Below are 23,276 nucleotides of genomic sequence, written 5' to 3' on the forward strand. Positions count from 1 at the left end.
TGGTTGGAACACATCATAAGGCTAGGGCTATTGTTCAGTCAGTTTGTTTATGGAATAGTTGATGGTGCCCCCTAGACTCAAACTCTCCAGCTGTGCTCATTTCCGCTCCTTGTCCTTGGTTTAATTATGACAGCAGCAGCAGTCAGTCAGTGGTTGGTAATGTAGGAGAGGGTGTTAAGGCCAGTGTTGGGTGCAGGAGGTCAGGCTAGCTCTTTTACCGCTAGTGGAGCAGATGCCCAGGAGAGGTTTCCTGCTGCTCTGCCCGGTGCTGCTATGAAGCCCTCACATTAACAGTACTTATTAAGTTCTGACTCTTACTATAACAAAGCTGAGTTCAGGAAATAACTGACTGAACCGAACCTGTCTGATGCCAGCTTTTCCTTACTTCTCTGTGTATAAGTAAAGGTTTTTGAAGCAAATACTACTACATGAAGTTACAGCATGTCTTCAACAGGTTTCTCTCTTACTGCCTTACCCCAGAGAATCTCCCATCAGGGAAAGGCCTCTTTCTGTTGCTTATACACTGTTGTTTAGATTAGATTTATTTGAATTTTAATGAAACTGGTATTTTTTCATAACGTAAAGTTCCTGTATGATTTTATTCATGAGACCTCACCAGGGTATAAAGAAGCCTTTAGATTAGGAATGAAGTTGAATGTCAGAGCAAACAAACTGGCCTCATTTTAGGTGGCATAACACTGCATAATGTGTTAGTGGGTATTAGTGCCTGCTGCAAGCTTCTGAATAAACTGATGATCTAGCTACTAAGGAAATGAATGCTTAATGCTCTGAACTGTGGTAGTTGAGTGTGAATATCCAGTAGGTCTGCCTCCCTTACCTGGACATACTTGGCTGTTTCATCATAAGCTCTAGATTTCTTGTAGATCAAGTGTCTGGTGGGCTACACTTTATTGGCTTGAATTTAGCCTAGTGGCCCAGTCAGTCACATTATATGTTTGTCACCCTCCCTGTTGGATAATCTTGAAACTCTGTTTACAGCATTCTCCGATAACATTTCCCCCTCTGAATCACAGGCACTACTGTATAATGGTGCCACATAGCCCTCCCCCTCATAACCCCCCACTAACAGGATACACTAAAGTCTCTTTGCAATGCAAGTTTGTATATTTTTTTGTGTATTTAGTTTAATACACCATTCATTTTAGTGGTAGAATGGCGCCGCAATGGATAGCTGCAGTTTTACGGGCTTCTGTCCAATTTTGCGCTAATTTGTAACTGGACATCAGCGATCACTAACCTCGATTTGGAAGATTTCTACTTCAACGAGTCGGTGGTGGAGGACATACTGCTCACCCCAGAACCAGGCCCGAATCCCTGAGACTCGGAAAAGGAAGAGACGACCTAAGAGAGGCTGATGTGCATGCACCCTGATGAAACTACTTTGGCGAATAAATAATCCGCCACTACCCTCCGTTCTATTGGTGAACGTACAATCACTGGAGAACAAATTGGACGAGCTCTGTTCGAGATTATCCTATCAACAGGACCTGAAGAACTGTAATATCCTATGTTTCTCTGAGTCGTGGTTTGGACATGGACAATATACATCAAGCTGGTTTTTCTATGCATTGGCAGGGTTGAACGGCAGCCTCGGGTAAGCTCAAGGGGGAGGTGTTTGTGTCTTTGTTCACAACAACTGCTACGCAATCTCTAATATTAAGGAAGTCTCGAGGTTCTTCTCGCCTGGGATAAAATACCTCCTGATAAGCTGTAGACCCCTCAAATTCAACTATGGACCTCGAAGCCAGTTCCAATATATTTTTTAATTCTTCCCCTCTAATCAGGGACTGAATTAGACCTGGGACACCAGGTGTGTGCAGTTCATTATTAGGTTGGACAGAAAACTAGCAGGCTCCGGACCTCGTATGGTAAGAGTTGAATACCCCTGCTGTAGACCATACTATTTACTGAGAGTTTTCGTAGCTGTCTATTTAACACCACAAACCGATCATAAGCAAACAAGAAAACGCTCATCCAGAGGTGCTGCACCTAGTGGCCGGTGATTTTAATTCAGGGAAACTGAAATCTGGTTTTCCTAATACCAGCATGTCACCTGTGCAACTAGAGGAGACACAACTCTAAATCACTTTTACGCCACACACAGATTCGTATACAAAGTTTAACTTCGCCCTCCATTTGGCCAATCTGACCATAACTTTATCCCCCTGATTTCTTCTTACAAGAGGAAATCAGGAGTGACATGCTCAATACAGAAGTGGTCCGATGAAGTAGATGATAAGCTACAGGACTGTTTTACTAGCACAGACTGGAATGTGTTCCGGGATTTATCCGATGGCATTGAAGAGTTTACCACGTCAGTCACCTTCTTCATTAATAAGTGCATTGACAACGTTATCCCCACAGTGACCGTACGTACGGGCATATCCCAAGCAGAAGCCATAGATTACAGACAACATCCACACTGAGCTAAAGGCTAGAGCTGCCGCTTTCAAGGAGCGGGACACTAATCCGGACGCTTACATCAAACAGGCAAAGCGTCAATACAGGACTAAGAATCCTACTACGCCGGCTCTGATGCTCATCGGATGTGGCAGGGCTGGCAAACTATTGCGGATTACAAAGAGAAACCCGGCCACGTACTGTCCAGTGAACCGAACCTACCAGACGAGCGAAATACCTTCCATGCTCATTTCGAAGCAAGCCACACTGAACCATGCATGAGAACACCCGCTGTTCCGGACGACTGTGTGATCACACTCTCTGTAGGTGATGTAAGACCTTTAAACAGCTTAACATTCACAAGATCGGACAGACAGATTGCCAGGACACGTACTCAGAGCATGCGCTGACATTTTCAACCTCTCCCTGACCCACTCTTTAATACCTACATGTTTCCATCAGACCACCATAGTCCCTGGGCCTAAGAACACTAAGCTAGCCTGCCTAAATGACTATTGGCCCTTAGCACTCACATCTGTAGCCATGTAATGCTTTGAAAGGCTGGTCATGGCTCACATCAACACCATCATCCCAGATACCATGGACCCACTCCAATTCGCATACCTCCCAACAGATCCACAGATGATGCAATTTATTTTGCACTCCACACTGCCCTCTCCCACCTGAACAAGAGCAACACCTATGTGAGAACAATGTTTATTGACTACAGCTCACTGTTCCAGACCATAGTGCTCTCCAAGCTCATCACTAAGCTATGGACCCTGAGAGTGAACATCTCCCTCTGCAACTGGATCCTGGACATCCTGTCACGCCGCACCTAAGTGGTGAGGGTAGGCAACAACACATCCGCCACGCTGACCCTCAACACGGGCTCCCCTCAGCACTGGGTACTTTGTCCCCTCCTGTACTCCCTGTTCACCCATGACTGCGTGGCTGCGCACGACTCCGACACCATCATTACGTTTGCTGACGACACGATGGTGGTTGGTCTGATCACTGACGATGAGACAGACTACAGGGAGGAGGTAAGGCACCTGGCATTGTGGTGCCAGGACAACCTCTCCCTCAACGTCAGCAAGATCAAGGAGTTGATTGTGGACTACATGAAACAGAGGGCCGAGCACGCCCCCATTCACATCGACTGGGCTGTAGCAGAGTGGGTCGATAGCTTCCTGTTCCTCACTGTCCACATCACTAAGGATCTATCATGGTCCACACGCACAAACACAGTCGTGAAGAAACAGTCTTCCCCCTCAGAATATGTTGCATGGTCCCTCAGATCCTCATAAAGTTCTACAGCTGCACCATTGAGATCATCTTGACTGGCTGCATCACCACTTGAATGGCAACCGCTTGGCATCCGACCGCAAGGCGCTACAGAGGGTAGTGCATACGTTACTTATGTAGATAAGGTATTTCTGTTTAAAAAAACATCTCAATTTGCCATTATGCAGGTGGGGAGAGGGCAGTCATTATGGGGTATTGTGTGTAGATTGCTGAGGAAATGTTTTTATTGAATCCATTTTGGAATAAGGCTATAACGTAACAAAATGTGGAAAAGGTTGAGGGGTCTGAATACTATTCGAAGGCACTTTTATATAGCCAATTATTGTTACTCATTGTGTATTTATTATTACTTTCACTATTCTGTGTTATTACTTTTCTAATATTTCTCTATCTGCATTTTTGGGGAGTGCTCATGAGTCAGCATTTCACTGTTAGTCTACACTTGTTGTTTACTAAGCATGTGATGAATAACATTTTATTTTATTTGACTTAATAGGCGGTGTGCAGCTTAAGAAACCTCAGTAGCTATGGTTGCTGTGGCCCAACTGTTTGTCTGATTTAATTTGAGCTTTGAATTCTGAGAAATATTTTGTGAATGTTCGTAATCTAGCCGCCACAGTTGATTAGGTAGGCTACAGTAAAAGAGAGGATTCATTTTGAAATGGACTGTATAGGTGGTCTGGATTCGGACATTATTACAGTAAATGGATTCTAATCAATCCCTTGTCACAGTCTAGTAGTCTTGTCCTGGGATTCTATTTCATTTTCTATGCATTGCGTTTGTAAGGTCCCTGGCTGTCATGCAAGTACTCCACAACTCATAACCTTGTAGGTGGGTGTGCTTCACAATAACAGGTGACTCCGCAGTAGTTTCGGCTTACAGCATGGGCTGACTGATTACACTGGGCATGCATACCTCTCTTCTCTTAGAGAAGGGGGGGGGGGGTGTCTTTCTCTCTGTATCTGACTGTAGCATACCTGCTCATTTCAGTCAGCCACACAATGGACAGGTTAGTGCTGTGGAGAGCTCTGCCCATGGGGTCTCTGGCTGCTTTCATCACTCCTATTAGGCTGGGTGAAGGAATGCACAGACTACAGGTCTGGTACTACCTCTGCGCTCCTGCTTGGGCAGCCGCCAGGTTAAATGAGACCCATTTGTCTTAATGGGTGCAGGACAGCCACACCTGCATTAGGCAAGCACGGGTCTACTTATCAGGCTCTTCTTTGGGGCCTCATGGAGGAGCGTGCATTTACATTTGAGTCATTTAGCAGATGCTCTTATCTAGAGTGATTTACAGGAGCAATTAGGGTTAAGTGCCTTGCTCAAGGGCACATTGACAGATTTTTTACCCAGTAGGCTTGGGGATTTGAACGAGTGACCTTTCGGTTACTGTCCCAATGCTCTTAACCACTAGGCTACCTGCTCTACTGGAGGGAAGATTCAAATCAAATTTTATTTGTCACGTACACATGGTTAGCAGATGTTAATGCGAGTGTAGCAAATTGTTTGTGCTTCTAGTTCTGACAATGCAGTAATAACCAACGAGTAATCTAACCTAACAATTTCACAACAACTACCTTATACACACACAAGTGTAAAGGGATGAAGAATATGTACATAAAGATATATGAATGAGTGATGGTACAGAACAGCATAGGCAAGATGCAGTAGATGGTGTCGAGTACAGTATATACATATGAGATGAGTAATGTAGGGTATGTAAACATTATATTAAGTGGCATTGTTTAAAGTGGCTAGTAATACATTTTTTTACATCAATTTTCCATTATTAAAGTGGCTGGAGTTGAGTCAGTATGTTGGCAGCAGCCACTCAATGTTAGTGGTGGTTGTTTAACAGTCTGATGGCCCCGAGATAGAAACTATTTTTCAGTCTCTCGGTCCCTGCTTTGATGCACCTGTACTGGCCTCGCCTTCTGGATGATAACGGGGTGAACAGGCAGTGGCTCGGGTGGTTGTTGTCCTTGATGATCTTTATGGTCTTCCTGTGACATCGGGTGGTGTAGGTGTCCTTGAGGGCAGGTAGTTTGCCCCCGGTGATGCGTTATGCAGACCTCACTACCCTCTGGAGAGCCTTACGGTTGTGGGCGGAGCAGTTTCCATACCAGGCGGTGATACAGCCCGACAGGATGCTCTCGATTGTGCATCTGTAAAAGTTTGTGTGCTTTTGGTGACGAGCCAAATTTATTCAGCCTCCTGAGGTCGCGGAAGTTAGAATAACAATGATCTAGGGTTTTACCAGCCCTGGTAGCACAATCGATATGCTGATAGAATTTAGGGAGTCTTGTTTTCAGATTAGCCTTGTTAAAATCCCCAGCTACAATGAATGCAGCCTCAGGATATGTGGTTTCCAGTTTACATAGCCCTGAACAAACTTTGACTATCAATGTGTCTCCTTGGGAGGGAATATATGCGGCTGCGATTATAATCGAATAGAATTCTCTTGGTAGATAATGCGGTCGACATTTGATTGTGAGGAATTCTAAGTCAGGTGAACAGAAGGACTTGAGTTCCTGTATGCTGTTATGATCACATCATGTCTCGTTAATCATAAGGCATACCCCCCCCCGCCCCTCTTCTTACCACAAAGATGCTTGTTTCTGTATGCGAGATGCGTGAAGAAACCAGGTGGCTGTACCGCCATGTTTCTGTGAAGCAAAGAACGTTAGTCTCTTATGTCTCTCTGGAATGCTACCCTTGCTCGGATTTCATCAACCTTGTTGTCAAGATACTGGACATTGGCGAGTAGTATGCTTGGGAGCGGTGCCCGTCTCCGGAACCTGACCAGAAGACCGCTTCGTCTGCCCCTTCTACGGCGTCGTTGTTTTGGAGCCGAGCCATCTTCCGCCAGTCATGAGGACCCATACGCCACAAGGCCGGGGCCCATGACATCATCCTTTTCACAGCTGTCTTGCTCAACTGCCTTAACCTCTAGCACTTAGCCATCCCGGATCCGGGATCGTGAATACAGCCTCAAGCTCATTACCATAACGCAACGTTAACTATTCATGAAAATCGCAAATGAAATTAAATAAATATGCTAGCTCTGAAGCTTAGCCTTTTGTTAACAACACTGTCATCTCAGATTTTCAAAATATGCTTCTCAACCATAGGAAAACAATCATTTGTGTAACAGTAGCTAGCTAGCGTAGCAGTTAGCGTTCAGCAGGCAACATTTTCACAAAAACCAGAAAAGCATTCAAATAAAATAATTTACCTTTGAAGAACTTCAGATGTTTTCAATGAGGAGACTCTGTTAGATAGCAAATGTTCAGTTTTTCCTGAAAGATTATTTGAAATCGCTCCGTTTGGTGCGTCACGTTTGGCTACCAAAAAAACCTGAAAATCCAGTCATCAAAACGCCAAACTTTTTTCCAAATTAACTCCATAATATCGACTGAAACATGGCAAACGTTGTTTAGAACCAATCCTCAAGGTGTTTTTCACATATCTCTTCGATGATATATCGTTCGTGGAAGTGTGCTTTCTCTCCTGAATCCCAGGAGAAAATGCCCGCACCTGAAGATTACGCACCAATTTAGACAAAGGACACCGGGCGGACCCCTGGAAAATGTAGTCTCTTATGGCCAATCTTCCAATGATATGCCTACAAATACGTCACAATGCTGCAGACATCTTGAAGAAACGACAGAAAGGGCAGGCTCGTTCGTGGTGCATTCACAGCCATATAAGGAGACAATGGAAAACAGAGCTTCAGAAATTCTGCTCATTTCCTGTTTGAAGTTTCATCTTGGTTTCGCCTGTAGCATGAGTTCTGTGGCACTCACAGATAATATCTTTGCAGTTTTGGAAACGTCAGACTGTTTTCTTTCCAAAGCTGTCAATTATATGCATAGTCGAGCATCTTTTCGTGACAAAATATTGCGCTTAAAACGGGCACGTTTTTTTTATCCAATAATGAAATAGCGCCCCCATAGACTTTAAAGGAATGTGTGAAGTGCAACATATTTATTTGTTGTGTGATTAGTATTCTCTCTCCTAGATGTACATTTATGGGCAAATAAGCAGGCACTTTTGGAAGGGACGCTTTTAAGGGTTACTTATGATTGAGTGTATCAGCCAATGTTTTTAGGACGCTAGTATGAGGAATCCAGTGGCCTGACCTATAGAGGTTGTATCACGGGCTGGGTTAGGGTGCACCACTGACACACAGCTGATTCCACACATGTATACGTTTACCCAAATACATGTGAGGCTGCTCCCACTGTCATATACTGTTACTCAGAATGCAAATTACATATTTTGTCAGATGATTTTTTAAATTGACTTTTAGTGAAGGAAATAGCTACAGTAAACCAGTCTGATGGAGTTGACTTCAATACAATTGTCTGTTTGCTATTATATGATATGGAACACACACACACACACACACAGTTACACTGCTTTACGTGTTCAGGGCAGATCTGTTTAGATTAGAACAACTCTTCCTGAGAGTTGTGCAGATAGACTTCCTGTTTACCCACTTCTTCACCAGTGATGGAGTGTTCCATCAACACTGACCTTTCTTGGCACTATGCAGGGTACTTACTGGCATCAGAGTTGCCAACAATATCAATATGTCCACAGACCATTATCTTCAGACTGTGAGTAGACCAGACCTAAAGCCGCTGCAAAAGCCTCCAAAGGAGAAAAGCTGCTAACTGCAGCCATACAATAGGGACGGTGCAGATCAGGGTGCAGTCATATGAGTGAATCTTCAGATCGTGGGTGGTTTGTATGATAACTGAGGTGTAGGTTGAGACTAGGCTGAGTAGATGGCATGGCTCCTGACCCCCCCCCCCCCCCCCTCCCTGTTTTTGGAAATGTTTGTCTGGCTGACAAACAATCGCTGGCTGGGGGCCAGGTGGGGACGCTGCCAAACAGGCCCCCCTCCCCCCTTTCGTCAGTGTCCCATGCACCACGGCCAGCACACACATCCTGTCTTTGTGGGTCAGGAATGCCAGGAATCCAGACTTCTGCCCTAATCTTCCCACCCCTCCTTCCCCTACAAGGTGTTCTCTCTCTCTCTCTCTCTCTCTCTCAAACATTCCCAGAATCCTGGTGGTTTCAGCCAGTGGCCTGGGTGTCGGTGTGGCTCACTTCTCTCTCTCCATTCCTCCTCTCTCTACAGTGCTCCTCCATCCCCACATCAGTGGCAGGCAGGTAGCAACACCTGCTCTCCGTGGTTCCCCCTGCTCCCACTGATCTTAACACACACACAGATTCCTGCTGCCTCAACATATCCATGGCGGTTTTTAACTTTGGTTTTTCGTTTTGTTTCATTCCTCGCAATTGTTGAATTTCTGAAGCGTTTTTTGTATTCAAAGAAATACACGTGTTATTCTAAACCGTTATTATTTATATCCTATTTGATGCTTTTTAGGATTTGCCTTCGTAGATGAAGGTGTGTTGTCGTTGTGGTTTTGTGAAGGTGAACTGGGTTAAGTGAGGACAGGTCTGACAAATAGAGCAAGGATCCACAGAAACAGCTCCTATGTATGTTCTTTGCTTTCTCCTGTGGTGTGAGAGACTATATATTCCCACTCAATCCTTTCTCTCGCTTTGCAGGTTTTCAGTGGCCTCATCAAATGTGCTAAATTATGTTTCCTGTGTTTCATAACAGAGAGAGCCAAGGCCTAATGCAGGGCCTTCCTGCCCTCGAGCAAAACACTTTTTATAGTCCTCTGGGATGACAATGGCGATGTTTAGTTTTTCCTACCGAACATGGGAACCTGTAGAATATACTTTTTTTTGTCCTTGAATGTGGCCATTAGGAAAGAAATGTAGGGAACCACAGGATACGTGACCTGGCCTGGGCAGTGTGTTTCAGTGGGGTTTCTGGGGCCAGCCCGGCCAGGTAATAGAATGTTTCAAGAGTTGTACGCACAGATTTTCTGCATAACCACTTCCCCTATTAAAGTGGATTCTACGCCAGAGCGGGATTCTCCACTCATTTTTCCCATGACACCTGCACTTGTTTTTCTGTTTCCAGTATCGGTCTTCGCTTAGGTGATCCTCATTGTCAAACACTGCTCATATGCAGGAATGGAGCTACAGTGTCACTCCACAGTATGGAAATCCCAAAGCTCTGCAGACCTGGGTTCAAATAGCGTTTGTGTTCATTCAAATACTTTAGCTGCACTTGATTGAGCTTGCCTGGCACAATGGGACTGATAGAATAGTCCCGAAAGTGCAAACCCCACCCATCTGGCACTTCAGGCAGGCTTAATCCAATGCTAAACCTATTTGAAAGAAATCAAATACTATTTGAAGTTACTCCACACTTAGCTTTGCTTATTGTGAATTTACCAGCAATGAGCTATTCCTGTAGTTTATCAATAGCATTAGGGACATGTAAGTAGTAAGATGTCAGTGCACTGAAGTGCCTACAGTACTGTGTTCATGTATAACCATGCTTTCTCATTATAGCAATGTAGCAACGGTGCAATTTCTTTCTCTCCTACTCCACTCACTGAATCCCTCTCCACACACTTTCCCTTACTCCTTAAGAGGAGAGCTGATGTCACGGGGAGGGGGCTGGTCTGCCTGTGTCTATAAGTACAGGCACCACAGAGGGAATCTCGCTTTATATGAAGGGAAGCTAACCCTAGCTGAGCTGAGCTGACACTGTAGGAGAGCAAAGAAACACCAAACTAGTGTAGCTTTTAGTGCGCTCGCACAGAACCATGGATCGGTTCAGATGAATGAATAGGTAAACTGACAGATCAACAGACTTCTGGACTCACGTGCAGGCTCTGGACAGTATCTCGTCACAGCCACCAGGTTTCTATTCTCCATCTAACGACCTCTGATTGTAATTTTGGGAAGTACGCTTTCAGGATGCTTTCTCTGGTTAGTTTGAGAAGGACTGTTTCTACCCTGTTTGTTCTCCTCTCCAGTGCTGCTGTCATGGTGAGTTTCATAGATGCATACTTACCTGCCTGCCATTTTCTTTTCATTTTTTTTTCATTCTCTTTCACTCTATATTTTGCATTATTTTATTTACGATGTGTTTCTGCTTTTCAAAAAATATTATTTTACCAAAATAATTGAACTTTTTTTGGTATTTTGTTACAATGAAGAAAGACACTCCAGTAAGAGAGTACTAGTAAGTAGTAGTGTAGTACTACTACAGTACTAGTAAAGACGAGGCTGCACCTCTACCCTACTGCTGCTGTGCGGACCCCAAAACATCTGTAACACTGACACTGCTCTCTCTCTCAGGTGGAGAGTGACTGTCCTGCCCAGTGCTCTTGTGGCCCATCACCCCCATTGTGCCCAGTGGGTGTTAGCTGGGTAACAGACGCCTGTGGCTGCTGTAAGGTGTGTGCCAGGCAGTTCAACCAGGACTGCAGCCCCAGCCAGCCCTGTGACCACATCAAGGGCCTGCACTGCCACCTGGGGGCTGGGGGAAACCCAGAGAGAGGCCTGTGCCGAGGTAAGGACCAGGAGTACCCCTAACATCAGCAGGAGAGAGGTGGTTGGGCCAATATGGGAGTATGCAGAAGTATGGGTGTTAGCAGCTGGGTATGGGGATTTCAGAATTATAGTAAAAATGTAAATATTCAAGTAGATAAATGCTCAGCATCATTGTAACACTGCCATAGTGGTATAAAGTCCACTGTGCTGATAATGTGTCTGTGTCTCCCTAGCGGAGGCCAAGGGCCAGTCCTGCGAGTTCAGCGGGCGTGTCTACCAGCATGGAGAGGACTTCCAGCCCAGCTGCCAGCACCAGTGCAGCTGCATGGACGGGGTGGTGGGCTGCATGCCACTCTGCCCCCACCAGGTGTCCCTGCCCGACTGGCGCTGCTCCCGGCCAAGGCTGGCACGGCCCTTGGGCCGCTGCTGTGCGGAGTGGGTCTGTGACGACAACAACCACATCAGTGAGGACCCAGAGGAACCTCCACAGGTAGCCCTGCCCAACCCACAACCCCTCCCAAACCACATCAACAACCAGCTCCAGGAACAGCCACGCTATCAGGCCAGCACTGGAGTCACCTTTAGAGGTACAGTAAACAACCTATCCCAATGTCTCATTCTTCCACAGTCTCTATCCAGGCATAATCCTATCTTGGTCATAATCTGAACCTTGTATGTTTCTCTTAATTGTAACCCTGTATGTTTCTCTTAATTGTAACCCTGTATGTTTCTCATGATTCCCTGTCCTCTCCTTTCAGAGGTGGTGCCCCTCCCCAGGTCCCAGGTGTTGCTAAGCGCCAGATGCTTCCCGCAGACCACTGATTGGACGGAATGTTCCACTACCTGTGGGATGGGCATCTCCAGTCGGGTGACCAATAACAACGCAGACTGCCAGCTTGTCAGAGAGACACGACTGTGTCAAGTCCGCCAATGTGACCTGCGACTTACCCCAGCAATCAAGGTACAATGAGGCTCCTCTCAATGTCTGATATGTTTGTGGGAAATTATGAAGCATGCACGTAGAGCACATAGAACATATTAATATTTCATTTTTGATGATGAGAACCTTTGCAATATGACTATTTATTATGGTTTATGTAGCTCAGTTGTCTAACTGTGTTTGTTAACTGTGTGTTTGTTGACTGTCCAGAGGGGAAAGAAGTGCCAGCGTTCAGTGCGCCCTCAGGAGCCAATCAGCATCAACTTTGCTGGCTGCTACACAGCACGGCATTATCGACCTCGCAGCTGCGGCTCCTGTGTGGACAGACGATGCTGCACCCCTTCACTGACCCGCACCGTCCGCCTGCGCTTCCACTGTCCCGACGGAGAGGGCTTCACACGCAACGTCATGTGGATCCAGCGCTGCAGCTGCAAGAAGAGCTGTCACATTCACGGCTCCCCCTCAAGGCCCTCTGTCAGCCTACACAATGACATCCACACCTTCAGGCACTGAGTCAGGATTAGCAGGATGCCCAACCCCAGCCTCCACACACTGGATAGGGCTAGGGCATGCTAGTCTCTCCCCATCTTCCATACGCCCTCTGCCCACAGATAGCCCTGCCTTTCAGCCCCTTCCTGGACATCAGTGTGGCTGGCAGCCTCTCCCCGCCTGCACCAGCACAAGACTATGGGAGAGAGAGCTAGGTGGCCGCTCCCCCCATCCAGGCAGAACTATTGCTTGCACTTTAAGCTTCCTGACACATTGCCCCCAGTTATCCAACATGAGAGATGGGTAGCTATTTGGTGCAACTCTCTGCGGCTAGGTCCAGTTCCCCTTCCCTGCTGATGACCCAGCCACTGAACTGTTCCGGTGCAGGAAGGGACAGCACTGAGCACAACAGACTATAGATGTCCTGATGTCACTTTCTTGATGTCATGTTGGAATTATGGGTGAAATATGTAAATGAATCCTCTGCTTTTCACCTTTTTTATTATTATTTTTTATTTGTTAACATTGTCAAGTCCCTCTATATAACCACAGTGGGGGGAAAAAAGAAAGGAACGTGTATGTATGTATGTATATGAGGGACATTACTTTTTGTCATAATGTGTAAATTAGTGAGGCCAGTGAATGTGTCAGGATGTGATGAGCGATGACCATGGGCAATCCTATACATTCATGTATGATGAAGTGTTTTGTCTGATACATAGATGGTCGATTGAGGACAGGACGTCATCAATGATTGCACCTGTATGTTACATGTTGTTAAGTGGTTGTGTCTGTGAGAGAGAGAGAATGAAAGGGTGAGAAAACAGAGTGTTTACATGTGTGTGTTTGTCATATTACAGAGTATAGTGTACAGACTTCACTCTTTGTTGAGTGGCAATTTATACAGATCACCTCATTTTCCGGGGTGTGTTTTTATTGCCTCATGGTATGGAGACTTTCTTATACTGGAGGGAAGATTTTACTATATATATATATATTTAAGATTTATATATTGTTTGAATTCTTATCAATAATTCTCTGATACATCAAATAAAACCTTAAACACGTGCTCTGTCTTGTGCTTCTCTGAGAGGTGCATCAGGTGGATGGATGGTGATTTAGATGACAGCTTAGGGTGGTTGGTCTGGAATGCTGCTGTAAGGAGGGCAAATGAGTCTCTCCTGAGTTGGGGCAAGACTCACAGAAGGGGGTACAGTGCATTCAGAAAGTATTCAGACCCAGAATTTTGTTACGTTACAGCCTTACTCTAAAATGTATTATTAGCTTTTTTCCTCATCAATCTACACACAGTACCCCATAACGACAATTAAACAACTTTACTCAGTACTTTGAGGTGCTTTTGTCAGCGATTACAGCCTTGAGTCTTCTTGGATATGACACTACAAGCTTGGTACACCTGAATTTGGGGAGTTTCTCCCATTCTTCTCTGCAGATCCTCTCAAGCTCTGAGGTTGGATGGGGAGCGTCGCTTCACAGCTATTTTCAGGTCGGGTTCAAGTCCGGGCTCTGGACTTTGAGACTTGTCCCAAAGCCACTCCTGCGTGGTATTGACTGTGTGCCTAGGGTTGTTGTCCTGTTGGAAGGTGAACCTTCTCCCCAGTCTGGAGCAGGTTTTCATCAAAGATCTCTCTGTACCTTGCTCCTTTCGTCTTTCCCACGATCCTTCTCCCGTGATTGCTCAGTTTAGGAAGAGTTTTGCTGGTTCCAAACTACTTCTACTTACTGTGTTCTTGGGGACCTTCAATGCTGCAGACATTTTTGGTACCCTTCCCTAGATCTGTGCCTCAACAATTCCTTCAACGTCATGGCTTGGTTTTTGCTTTGACATGCACTGTCAACTGTGGGACCTTTTTATATAGACAGGTGTGTGCCTTTCCAAATCATGTCCAATCAATTGAATTTACCACAGGTGGACTCCAATCAAGTTATAGAAACATCAAGGATGAGCAATGGAAACAGGATCCACCTGAGCTCAATTACGAGTCTCATAGCAAAGGTTCTGAATACTTATGTTAAGGTATTTATGTTTTTGCAAACATTTCTAAAAAACAGTTTTTTGTCATTATGGGGTATTGTGTGTAGATTGATAAACATATTGGAAGGGGTCTGAATACTTTCCGAATGCACTGTAAGTCTGGCACTTACCTTTATGAAGTACCTTAGGGCTAGGAGTACATAACTCCGAAGAGGGGTGCAGTGCTGAAAGCCAGCCTGTTGTTTTGGTGTTAGGGCCGGGGGAAGAGGCAAGTTGGGTCTCAGTGAGGCCGCGGCCAGTGCTCTAGCCAGGTTAATGTTCCCTCATATCCTTCAACATAATGTACAGGCTGGTCTCTGGGTCACAAACATCACAGCAGCCTCCCAAATTCCACACCCTGTCCTCCTCCCCATCTCCTATGTCTCCCCCTGTCTAGATAGACAGATAGATATCCCACCCTGACCTCCTCCCCTGTCTATCCCACCTCTCTTTACAGACCTGTCTGTCTGGCTTAGTGTGCTAGTTGTCTAAATGGCGACTGAGGTTATCACAGCATGGGCCTACTGTTTAATGTATTTAGTACATCTCAATGTATCGCCTATCCACATCCTCAATGTAATCCGCTTAGAAATGTAGGTTTGGACATATCAAGCATACAGTACAGGGTTGGAGCAGGGCTGGCCCTAGCCACTAAAGCAACCACTTGGGGCCCCGCAGTTATTAGGGTGTCTCTGACCAAGATTTTAGGAATTCAGTTGGGGTTGCAACTTACTGTTGAGAGTTAAAACAGTATAATTTACAAGGTGCACTTTCCAAATTTGGTTGTGCATCATAAATGTTTCTTTTGTTATGTCATTCACCGACAGTCACTCAATTAGCCCATGTCAGCTGACATTTTTCAGATTGGTAAATTAGTCTAGCCAGCTATCTAAACGAATTACCGACTGGGCACAAATTGGGCCCCCATTGATTTTCTTAGTCAAAATACAGAAATACAGCTGGTATGATGCTGCTTTTGCTTCATATGATACAAAATGCATCATTCCGACTGTACTTCTGTATTTTGAAATGTATATATCTTGAAAGCTTGATTGCTGACATGCAAAACATTTTGGGACAATATGATATGTCCTAAAAAATACCAAAGAATAGATTTGGGTGGAATTTTCCTTTAACATGGCATAAGTCATGGCAAAATGTGTAGAATTGCAGGAAATTTGTTTCAAAACTGCAAATATTTATCCAGCCTGTGGCAAAATGTGTAATATTGCTCCCAAAAGGCCATGGCAGGCCTTAGGTTAGAGTTAAGGCTGGGAATATGGCTACAATTCGTTTTTTATAGGCCTATGCAACCTCCTTGCATTTTGTTCACTGGTCCAATGACAGACAAAAATCGACAGAGCACACATGGCATTCCATCATCACCATAGAGACGGCAGTACTATCTGCCATTGTCGTCACTAAAGACATAACTCCTATTGGCTGTATCCCATCTGACTGTACCACGTTTCCCCGAAGCCTATGGTCTGTAGTGTTTGTATAGTAGGGCTATTTGGTGTTGTAAATTTAGGGAAAGACTATCAACCTCAGACTTATTCTACACTAAAGCATGTGTCCCAGGACAACGTTTGACAAAACGGCTGTCAAAGAGGTGCTCTTGTATTTCAGTGAAAGCCATGGCAATATGAGAACTGGGGAGGAGGTTATAGGAGGTTGTGTGAAAGAACAACTTAGTGTCCAGTCCACATTAAACAAAAGCTTTGTGATGTACTGTAGTTATGAAAGCTGAGCATCCGGTGAAAGGAGAGTTACTCATGAAGGCGGTGAGTGTATGCAATTCTCTCCCCTGTGAAAGTGATTCTTTTGGCTGTAGCCTCCTGCTGCGGTGGAGTTTACATTGGCCTGGGCACCAGACTGGAAGGTGTTGTCCAGCCTCACAGTGAAATGTGAGTTTCAGCATGGCTGTGACATAGGAAAAGGAAATATGTCGGAAATCAACAGGGCCTCTGGGAAGTGGCGGTGGGGGCCTGGGTGGAAGGTTTACTAGAGCAGAAGACACTCCAAAAAACAACCATAGCATCCTATGCAGAAGACAACTTTCGTATAGGCAACAGTTACAAACACCTTTTTCTGAGCAAAATATTTTCTCCGAGAGGAATGTCACTCTCTAAACATGAGTCAGTTTTAATCAAAATGTAACTGTTCCAGCAATTCAGTACTGCAGCCTGGGACAATTGTTTTGTGTTTAAAACACAATGTATAACTTGTCCAGCCATATAACTGTAAAGGATGTCTATACATCGCTGCATTTAAAGGCACATTTACATCTCGAAATCCCCCCGGTGCACAAGTCCGAAAACGTATCGTTTCTGGAAATTTGTGGCAAGTGTCCAGCCTTGTACGGCCCTGCACACGTCCCGTATATCTCCAATAACAGACCACTTTTTGTGCACGGACGTGCATATGTCCGGAAACGGTTCAGTAAATCCCCTGAAACGACCACACACGTCCACCCATGGACCAGGACACATTCTGAAATCCCAGCGCACGTTTGACATCAGTTGCATTACATCTCAGTCCATGTCCCACAACATCTCTGCCATAAATGTCAGTAAATGACCGTGCCCTTGTTCAAGGCTGCGTGCGCATGCTTAGTCGCCCCCACTGAATGTTAGTCATTGATAGCTTGCCTTTGTGGTTGTCACTGGTATATTAAAACACAATTCATTATTGTATGAATGAATCACAGTGGAATATGAATGAATGCACTATTTAATTATATTTTATTATCACACATCAGGGTTCCTACACCTTTTCAGAAATAACATTTGAGCACCACTGTCAAGGTTTTTCCAGCACCTCACGACATTGCTATACTATCGCTGAACATGTTGTTCCACTTAATCACAAATCCCCTTAATCACTTCTTGAAGGATGATAATTCATTTCAGTAGACCAGGAGAAAGCAGGTAATAGTATCTGCATTTAGGCTAAGCAGGGCCTGAAACTAAAGTAAACCCCATAAGCTCGACCTGGGACACGTAAGCACCAGATGGAAACAGGTAGGCACCATATGGAAACAGGTAAGCACCAGATGGCACCAGATGGAAACAGGTAGGCACCAGATGGCACCAGATGGAAACAGGTAGGCACCAGGTGGCACCAGATGGAAACAGGTAGGCACCAGATGGAAACAGGTAAGCACCAGATGGGGGAATAGGAATGAGCTTATTCAAAACACAAGTGTTTTCAAAAGAATAGAGCACAGCTTGACCTTGGGAGAGTTGGCCTATAGTGTTAAGAGTTGAGGGGTCCGTTACATCTAGGTTGCCTTGACGAAATCTCCCCAGACATGATCCGTGTGGTGTGGCTCGCCAAGTATCTTGGTTCCCTTTCTAAGCGGCACTGTAGTTTTTGACAAAGGGCAGTACACCTCACTCCGGAAGTAAGGTGGCTTGACAAACCACACCGATTTGCTGCTTTGCAGGCTATCCTCCTCATCAGGTCCACATCAACTTCTCTCCAATGTCTCTATCATCCTCTGTAAGCACTTTCAACTGTGCAAAACAATAGAACACAGTAAACAAATGCATCAAGTCATGCACATTCATACAATTCAAGTCTGAGCATTACTTTAAAGCCCCAGCAACCTCAGATTGAGAGATTAAAGGTGAATTCCAACCTTTAACATACTGTGGGGAGAACAAGTATTTGAAACACTGCCGATTTTGCAGGTTTTCCTACTTACAAAGCATGTAGAGGTCTGTAATTTTTATCATAGGTACACTTCAACTGTGAGAGACGGAATCTGAAACAAAAATCCAGAAAATCCCATTGTATGATTTTTAAGTAATTCATTTGCATTTTCTTGCATGACATAAGTATTCGATACATCAGAAAAGCAGAACTTAATATTTGGTACAGAAACCTTTGTTTGCAATTACAGAGATCATACGTTTCTTGTAGTTCTTGACCAGGTTTGCACACACTGCAGCAGGGATTTTGGCCCACTCCTCCATACAGACCTTCTCCAGATCTTTCAGGTTTCGGGGCTGTCGCTGGGCCATACGGACTTTCAGCTCCCTCCAAAGATTTTCTATTGGGTTCAGGTCTGGAGAATGGCTAGGCCACTCCAGGACCTTGAGATGCTTCTTACGGAGCCACTCCTTAGTTGCCCTGGCTGTGTGTTTCGGGTCGTTGTCATGCTGGAAGACCCAGCCACGACCCATCTTCAATGCTCTTAATGAGGGAAGGAGGTTGTTGGCCAAGATCTCGCGATACATGGCCCCATCCATCCTCCCCTCAATACGGTGCAGTTGTCCTATCCCCTTTGCAGAAAAGCATCCCCAAAGAATGACGTTTCCACCTCCATGTTTCACGGTTGGGATGGTGTTCTTGGGGTTGTACTCATCCTTCTTCTTCCTCCAAACACTGCGAGTGGAGTTTAGACCAAAAAGCTCTATTTTTGTCTCATCAGACCACCTCACCTTCTCGCATTCTTCCTCTGGATCATCCAGATGGTCCTTGGCAAACTTCAGACGGGCCTGGACATGCGCTGGCTTGAGCAGGGGGACCTTGCGTGCGCTGCAGGATTTTAATCCATGACGGCGTAGTGTGTTACTAATGGTTTTCGTTGAGACTGTGGTCCCAGCTCTCTTTGTGTCATTGACCAGGTCCTGCCGTGTAGTTCTGGGCTGATCCCTCACCTTCCTCATGATCATTGATGCCCCACGAGGTGAGATTTTCAATGGAGCCCCAGACCAAGGGTGATTGACAGTCATCTTGAACTCCTTCCGTTTTCTAATAATTGCGCCAACAGTTGTTGCCTTCTCACCAAGCTGCTTGCCTATTGTCCTGTAGCCCATCCCAGCCTTGTGCAGGTCTACAATTTTAGCCCTGATGTCCTTACACAGCTCTCTGGTCTTGGCCATTGTGGAGAGGTTGGAGTCTGTTTGATTGAGTGTGTGGACAGGTGTCTTTTATACAAGGTAACGAGTTCAAACAGGTGCAGTTAATACAGGTAATGAGTGGAGAACAGGAGGGCTTCTTAAAGAAAAACTAACAGGTCTGTGAGAGCCGGAATTCTTACTGGTTGGTAGGTGATCAAATACTTATGTCATGCAATAAAATGCAAATTAATTACTTAAAAATCATACAATGTGATTTTCTGGATTTTTGTTTTATATTCCGTCTCTCACAGTTGAAGTGTACCTATGATAAAATTTACAGACCTCTACATGCTTTGTAAGTAGGAAAACCTGCAAAATCAGCAGTGTATCAAATACTTGTTCTCCCCACTGTATATCACTCTGACCTTGATGGTAGATCCCCCAAACAATGTTTGATATTTTTTGAAATTACTGAGATGATTGGTATTATTAGACTATTGTGAAAACACTAGTTGAATTCCATCTACCTTGTTGAAATTGGCTCCACATGCCTTTGGCTCCGTACACTGGATGTAACACAAACATCTACCCAAAAGTCATTATAATCAACGAGATATGCCACAATGCATGTGGTACTGGCAGTGCACAGAGTTACAGGCATATGGACTAGAGTAGGAAACCAAAATGTGTACCTAGCTCATGATTACTGCTATTTTCTGTAGAACAGTCTTGGCAGTTCTGATACAGAGGCAATTAGTGTTTCAATAAAGTACAGCAATTGGTGATTAATGGAACTACAGGGGATATAGCAGCCACTTTAGACCAGGTGGGTGGAATTCAATGTCTGCTTTCATTCTACTCATCTGGCACAAGAACCTGCAATGGATATAAGCACAAGGTTAAATGTATGTTGTTTTGGTGGCCAGGACACCGGCGCAGAACATTGCTATTGTATGTAAAAAAAGGGCATCTGAGAGTTTCACTCTGTCTCCTGTATAAACCAGTGGCGGTCGGTGCCGTTTAAGATGAGGGAGGACGATTATTTTTTTTAATGAGGGCGGCCTTATTTCTATTACAGCATAGTGTCATTTATATTCCATTCACCCAGTTCAATGTAACAGAGATAGGTTTAGGCTATTACATGATACTCATGTGTTTTTTTGTTGTTGCTACAACCTAGCCTATAAATTAAAGTTTACAATGTAGGTGCACACAGGTCAAAAGAAAGATGTGTGACAGACAGACTGACACATTCAATACCACCTTGCACACAGTTGCGAGTTGCTATTGGACAAATTCAGGTATGTTTATCCCCGTTTCGCTCTGTTTGCTTCCATTTAAAGAAACATTTTTTTTTCAACAGAATCGGTGGAATCAATACACCCCTGATCACACGAAAAAAGTTCACTTTCATAGCCACATACAAACAGCTCGTTGTATTCCTTCTCGTATCTACATGCTCTTCTCACTTTTTCCCTTTTCTTGTGGACTTCAATGCACAACACATCAGCTGCCTGTGAACAGGCAAAAAAACAAACATTTCCAAGCCAAACCTTCAATTCATAACCTCTACACACAGACTACATTGTTGTCACCATATTAGCAATAAATGAGTAAAACCAAAATCTTGCCTTGCCTTGGAAGAGCTCCGGTGTTGGACAGTAATAGTCAGCTAGCTAACATAGCATCCCTCAGTTTCAGCCACGTGTTTGAGTAGGCTAAACTAGCTAGCTGAAAGTCAAAAAATATAGCTACCTCTCTCTCTCTCTCTCTCTCTTGCTCCTCTTCCATTTTTGAAGAAATTAATTTGTTCAAAACTGTTCAGCTATTGTTTTTCTCTTTGAGTCCCCTACTCACCACATTTTATGCATTGCAGTGCTAGCTAGCTGTAGCTTTTTATTTCTGTACTAGACTAATTCTCTGATCATTTGATTGGGGGGACAGCATGTCAGTTCATGCTGCAAGAGCTCTGATAGTTTGGAGGATTTCCTCCAGAAGTTGTCAAAATTCCTAATTACTGTGTAAGTCTATGGAAGGGGGTGAGATCCATGAGCCTCCTAGGTTTTGCGATAAAGAAAATGTACACAGAGGAGGACGGAAGCTAGAGGTCCTATGGCTACACCATGGTGCTACCCTAGAGTGCTGTTGAGGCTAATGTAGACCTTCATTGCAAAACAATGTATTTTAATCAATTATTTGGTGACGTGAATATATGTTGTATAGTTTTATCTAAAAATGATAACTTTTGAAATGTTTCACTATTTAAAAAAAAAAATGAAATTCACTGAGGAGGATGGTTGTCCCCTTCTTCCCCTGAGGAGCCTCCACTGGTGTAAACACGACCTTGTCTCACTAGATGTGTATGTAGCTATGACACGCGTGCATTGTACGGGCAACAACAGTACATCTCATTCACACTATTTATACAGTGCTAATTGTACAACCACATTATAGAAGATGCCTGTGTATTGCATGTAACAAAAACCCATGAACAGCTAGCTAACATTAGCGGTTAGCAATTAGCATACGACCATTAGATACCATTTTATTGAAAGGTTAACTTCTAAAACACATATCATTTGTGTGGTGTATATATTCACATGTAAATAAACTTACTTTGAGTTATCCTTTGTAAAAAATAAAAACATTTAATAATTTGAGATGCCATACCAGTGAAAAGTTTGGACACGTCTACTTATTCAAGGGTTTTTCTTTCTTTTTACTATTTTCTACATTGTAGAATAAGACTGAAGACATCAAAACTATTAAATAGCACATTTGGAATCATGTAGTAACCAACATTTTTTTAAACAAATCAAAATATATTTTATATTTGAGATTCTTCAATGTAGCCACACTTTGCATTGATGACAGCTTTGCACACACTTGGCATTCTCTCAACCAGCTTCACGAGGTAACCACCTGGAATGCATTTCAATTGACAGGTGTGCCTTGTTAAAAGTTAATTTGTGTAATTTATTTCCTTCTTAATGCGTTTGAACCTATCAGTTGTGTTGTGACAAGGTAGGGTGGTATACAGAAGACAGCCCTATTTGGTAAAAGACCAAGTCCATATTATTGCAAGAACAGCTCAAATAGCAAAGAGAAATGACAGTCCATCATTACTTTAAGACATGAAGGTCAGTCAATCTGGAAAATGTCAAGAACTTTGAAAGTTTCTTCAAGTGCAATCGCAAAAATCATCAAGCGCTATGATGAAACTGGCTCTTATGAGGACCGCCACAGGAAAGGAAGACCCATAGCTACTAGCCTCAGAAATTGCGGCCCAAATAAATGCTTCACAGAGTTCAAGTAACAGACACATCTCAAGATCAACTGTTCAGAGGAGACTGCGTGATTCAGGGCTTCACGGTCTAATTGCTGCAAAGAAACCACGTCTAAATGACACCAAGAAGAAGAAGAGACTTGCTTGGGCCAAGAAACATGAGCAATGGACATTAGACCGGTGGAAATTTGTCCTTTGGTCTGACATTTTTGGTTTCAACAGGCGTGTCTTTGTGAGACAAAGAGTAGGTCAACGGATGATCTCTGCATGTATGGTTCTCACCGTGACGCTTGGAGGAGGAGGTGTAATGGTGCTTTGCTGGTAACATTGTCAGTGATTTATTTAGAATTCAAGGCACACAACCAGCATTGCTACCACAGCATTCTGCAGCGATACACCATCCCATCTGATTTGCGCTTAGTGGGACTATAACTTGTTTTTCAACAGGACAATGACCCAACACACCTCCAAGCTGTTTAAGGGCTATTTGACCAAGAAGGAGAGTGATG

The 23,276-nt window shown here is 44.2% G+C and overlaps 1 protein-coding gene across 1 annotated transcript; it reads left to right on the forward strand.

Annotated features, from left to right (window-relative positions):
* The first annotated feature begins 10,280 nt into the window (after positions 1-10,280).
* LOC110535861 (CCN family member 1) lies at positions 10,281-13,663 on the forward strand. Its single transcript, XM_021621203.3, has 5 exons — positions 10,281-10,660; positions 10,973-11,186; positions 11,401-11,754; positions 11,926-12,128; positions 12,318-13,663. Exons 1-5 carry the CDS (start codon positions 10,589-10,591, stop codon positions 12,618-12,620), a joined length of 1,146 nt encoding a protein of 381 aa, XP_021476878.1. The 5' UTR covers positions 10,281-10,588; the 3' UTR covers positions 12,621-13,663.
* Positions 13,664-23,276: the final 9,613 nt, after the last annotated feature.

Source organism: Oncorhynchus mykiss, chromosome 11 (assembly GCF_057628025.1).
Source record: "Oncorhynchus mykiss isolate SJ-2025 chromosome 11, ASM5762802v1, whole genome shotgun sequence".
Lineage (NCBI taxonomy): Eukaryota > Metazoa > Chordata > Actinopteri > Salmoniformes > Salmonidae > Oncorhynchus > Oncorhynchus mykiss.